The sequence below is a fragment of the Atta cephalotes genome (genome assembly GCF_000143395.1).
Source record: "Atta cephalotes unplaced genomic scaffold scaffold00084, whole genome shotgun sequence".
NCBI classification, from domain to species: Eukaryota; Metazoa; Arthropoda; class Insecta; order Hymenoptera; family Formicidae; genus Atta; species Atta cephalotes.
In genome coordinates, this window is record NW_012130148.1 from 384,517 (window position 1) to 389,519 (window position 5,003).

The window sequence follows — 5,003 nt, forward strand, 5'->3', positions numbered from 1 at the left end:
ACACACACACACACACACACACACACACACACACACACACACACACACACACACACACACACACACACACACACACACACACATACACACACACACACGCACGCACGCACGCACGCACACGTGTCTTACTTACCTCTGCATATACGAGAGATAAGGTTCGTGCTAGAAACGTTTGAATATTGTTTTTTACATCAAAATCAGACATTCCGTTGGATTGCAGCTCCTTCATACGTTGATATGTCTTTTTCAAGTAATAACAAACCAGCCATTTAAAAATTAGGAGCAAATCTAAAATTAAGAAAGAAATATTATAATTGCAGTAAGTCATTCATCCAATTAATAACTTGTAGCAATATATTTTAATATAAGAAAGGATTATTTTTATCATACTTTCGGGTTTCAGTGCACCTTCCATTGTAATTTGATTAAATTTATTGTTAAGTATTTGTTCTGCATTCACAAGAAAATCTACGGAATTAAGTGGAGACGGCACGGTCTGTCCTTTAATTACATTAGCCCATTGACTTAATAACCAATTACTTGCTTGCTGAATAAGTACATTATTTTCACCCTCATATGTACAGTTTGCATCATTGTCATTTCTTATGTCACCCAAACGAGACACTAATAATAAAATAATACAATTCATTATAAACAAAGATAACAGTTCCCTGGTGAAAAAATTTCGCTAAAATTATTTTTGGAACACTTTCCAGCAAAATTTTAACATTTCAGAAAAATTTTAGTTTAATTTCAATGAATTTTAGTTGAAAAATTAATTTTCAGCAAAATTTCAGAAAAATTTCAACAAAAATTTCAGAAAAATCTCAAAGAAATTTCAATAAAATTTCAGAATTTTAATTCAATTTCAGTAATTTTTTAGTATATTAGATGAAAAATTTATTTTCAGTAAATTTTCAGCAATTTCGTTAAAATGTTTCAAAACAATGGAATAATTTCAGCGAAATTTTTTTCATCAGGATTCACTATAAAGATTTAGATATAATACATATATTAAGAGTCTGCACTTACTTTTTAAGTATCCATGTCCACCGCAAGATTCTCTGCAATCCTGAATCATATCACGAGAAATCCACGAACATAATGGTTTTGTTGCACTAGATAACGCGTGTATCTCCATTCCTAAATCGGCGATCGATTTTTGATTTTCACTCAAATGGTTCATTTGAAATTTATTAACATCTTTTCTTAATGCTGATGAAAATATTTTTACTGCGTACGTTGCAGCTAAATGAGGAATGATTCGCCATTGCTAGAACATACATATATGACAATACATATGTGTTTTTTCTGTTTCAGCTCAAAAAGTAAAAACTATGCTACGTACTTGCGTTTGATATTCTATAACTGGCAATTCATTATCCTCAGTAGGACCAAATTGTTTCCTAACTGCACAATAACGTATAGCAATAGTTAGTGCAACGACCATATAATGATAACATATTCCAGTAATCATGACACGACCTGTTGACAGTGCACCCAACGATGAGCCTGTGCCAGCACAAAAAAAAACATCAATGAATTCAATTATAAGATATAATAGTATATAGTTTTGTTACATTAATGTCAATTCTCACCATATCTTTTTCGTTCATCCTTTAGAGCAAGAACATACTTTCCATCTTCGGTGACATCTGCGGTGCGATTTAACAAACAATTACGCGGTATAGAATAATTGTCAAACATTACGAATCCATTGTCTATTCCATTAAGGCTTATCTTTTCACCCATATCACCAACGGTAACACCAGAAAAAGGTAAATGAGTTCGCAGATCGCGAATTGGCACAATAAAAACGTGCAAGCCACGATTTACTCCGTCCGGTGTAATTAGTTGCGCAAATATGAGAGCATGCGTTGCGCATTTTCCTAAAAGTTAAAGTATTATTAGAAAATATAGAAAGAAAAATTTAATGCGTTAAGTATGGCATATATATTAAAGCATATATATTAAAGCATTAAATGTCTCCAAGCAAACATTTAGCTAAAATGTTTAAACATTTTTTAAGCGCTGTATAAAAACGTTAAATGGATGTTATTATCATTAAATATATGTTTTTATGCTATTGAATAGTTATTTATGCTGTATAAAACGGTATTTTAAATTTAAAAAATAGATTAATAGATATTAATATTTATAATATTTTATAAACGATACAAATATTTTATAAACGTTTTTATAATGTTTATTAAATAATTAGCATATGTATCAAATTTTGAACATTTATTTTTCAATTTATACGCTATTATATTTATAATGTTCATTATGTATTTTGAATATAACTGTGTGTTGTTTAGAATCATTACTTTAAAATCATCAATTCTATGTTGACTAAAATTAACTTACCTAGATTACCTGCCCAACATTTTGCAGCTTCAAAGTCGGGAGTATGAAGGATAAAACTTTTTGTTGCTACATCATATGTTGCTTTGGTTCGCATACCTTTCGCATTGGTTCCATGAGCAATCTCAGTCAGCGCAAAGCAGCCAATATACTACAAACAATAAAAATATTAATAAGTACTATATTTTATAGTAATGAGATTCACAACTGTCATATTCATACATACATTTCCAATGCTAAATTCTGGTAGAAACTGATGATGTTGGTTGGTACCCAGTGCAAATATAGCAGCTGGTATCATACCTCGTGTGATACTTAGTCGTATCGGTATCGATCCATCGTATTGAAAAAGATAAAGAATATTGTCAAGGTTATTTATTGGCTAAAAATAAAAAAATTATTAAGTACAAAAGTTCCGATACTGTTTCTTCATTTTTACACCAAAATTATGAAAATTTATTTATTATTAATGACACATGACCGTTGATTATTATAATTGTGATAATTTTTTGATTAATGAATCATTATATATATATATAAAATTGTAATATAAATAAATTATTATAATTACATCTATATCATTCTCGCAAAGAACTTGTAACTGACTATTGACGCGTTTTCGAATTTCATCCAAACTCTTCGGCCATGTTGACTTTTGAAACACTGGATGGGTTTTGATGAGTTGCCATAATTTTGTCTAGACATTTAATTGATGATTTAATATACATTTATCAATGGCTATGTTCGGCAGAGAAAGCAGCCTTTTTCTACTTCCTTTTAGATCTAAATATATAAATCAATTATATTGAAGAATTTTACAACAGTTGCAAAACTGCTTTCTTTACTGAACGCAGCCAATCTGCATATATTAATGTAAGTTTAGATATAATGCAGTCCACCGATTTCGATAAATACCTGCCATCGTACGGAATCTTCTCCTTCTAAAGATAATTTGAATGACTTCCAGTCGAATGTCGCTCGTTTTCTATAAGCATCCAATGGTCCACTTGGCAAATCCTTTATCAAATTATTAGCAGTAGACATCATACGTTTTCCTCTCGCGAAACTAGAATTTTTGCAATGTATGGTAGATGAGTGACGATTATAATAACTCTCACCATTTGACACGAAGAATAACACACGATTATTCAACAATTTTTTCATGATTAAAAAATCAATTCAATCGACATACAATCAATACAAAATTATCAGTCACGTTAACCACAAAGTGACTGTCATCCGTGACCAGCCATCGCTGAATTTTAGAATTTTTGAAATATCTGATATAAAAATTTCAATGGCATAAACAAGTAGATAACGATGTAAAGTAAACAATGCGTTATTGACACACTCACTTATGAAGATACAATCATATTACGATATTTTTATTGTTATATGTTTACAACAATAAAAATTTTATTACGATATGACACGATAAAACATAAAACTTAATAGACAACATGTTAAATGATAATTAACATGTTACATAATACTAGCAGCTAGCAATATATGAACTTTACTCGACTCCGCTTCTACTCTCTACCGAATAATTGTCTTCTTACCCAGTCAGAAATGATAATGGAATCGACATCGAATCGATGTCGATTCGATGCTTTCGACGTCGTCGACATCGAATCGACATCGATTCATCATTTCTGACTGGGTTAACTGCACTCTCATGCGGACTGTGGACTATAAAGATCATTATGTAAAAAAATTATAATCGTAACTCATAAATATTGATGCTTCTTGCAAAACACTTAGAAAATACTTATGTCACTTGTATAAGTGTTTTTTGAATTTATTAATGACAATCCAGCATTTTAAACAAATCTAAGATTATATAATTTTGATGACTTACCAAGCTTAGGATTATGACTAACACTTTTTTACGTGATATTCCTTAATTATATAGAGCGTGTTTAGGTAGCGTAGAAAGGAAAAGCAGAGATGGAACGTAGCGAACGAAACATTTTGACTCATGTAAAAAATTTAAAGGTGCGCAAAAATATAAATTTCGAAATATTTAAATTTTATTACGTAGTAATTATATTTATTTACCATTTATTTACCATGAGCGCTCATTTATGTATTTAAATAAAAATATAATATAATATGTAAGGATATAAATTTTAATAAAATAATTTTGCAACTATCACAATACAAAAAATATTACTTTAAATAAAAAATAAATTTTCTATAATTTTTAGAGAATTAATATTAATAATATTTATATAAATATACATAACTATACAGAATACATTCTGATTTTATTGTAACTTTAGTAATTATATATTTCGTTCATAACGTATAACATGTAGACACAATTCGTATATCTGTGCATTATGATCTTATTAAATTAATATTAAACTAATTAATAATATTGTTCTTTATTGTATTTTACATACCATAAAAGAGATATTTTGTTACTGACAAAGCGCAACTCTTTTCTTCTTTTGCCTTGGGCGCTGAAATATCTAATTCCGGTTCTGAAGAAAAATAAGGGGCTCCGTACAATAAAAGAAACAGAAAACAGAGAACAGAGAATAATAATTTCAACCTATCAGAAAACTTATCAGAAAGAAAATATATTGTGGAATACACAGTTTCTGATAGGTTGAAATTCTTATTCTCTGTTC

General features: G+C 29.5%; 1 protein-coding gene across 1 annotated transcript in view; it reads right to left on the reverse strand.

The window, feature by feature from the left end:
- LOC105624675 (peroxisomal acyl-coenzyme A oxidase 3) overlaps nt 1–3,408 on the reverse strand; it is a gene marked incomplete at its 3' end in the record, with an annotated part of 4,927 nt that extends 1,519 nt beyond the window's left edge. Inside the window, exons 1-9 of the mRNA XM_012206031.1 lie at nt 3,280–3,408; nt 2,936–3,061; nt 2,591–2,746; nt 2,368–2,515; nt 1,599–1,889; nt 1,349–1,512; nt 1,033–1,273; nt 391–624; nt 134–288 (exon numbers count right to left, since the gene is read on the reverse strand). Coding sequence (XP_012061421.1) covers nt 134–288; nt 391–624; nt 1,033–1,273; nt 1,349–1,512; nt 1,599–1,889; nt 2,368–2,515; nt 2,591–2,746; nt 2,936–3,061; nt 3,280–3,408 — 1,644 coding nt within the window. The remainder of the gene's footprint in view (nt 1–133; nt 289–390; nt 625–1,032; nt 1,274–1,348; nt 1,513–1,598; nt 1,890–2,367; nt 2,516–2,590; nt 2,747–2,935; nt 3,062–3,279) is intronic.
- Nucleotides 3,409–5,003: the final 1,595 nt, after the last annotated feature.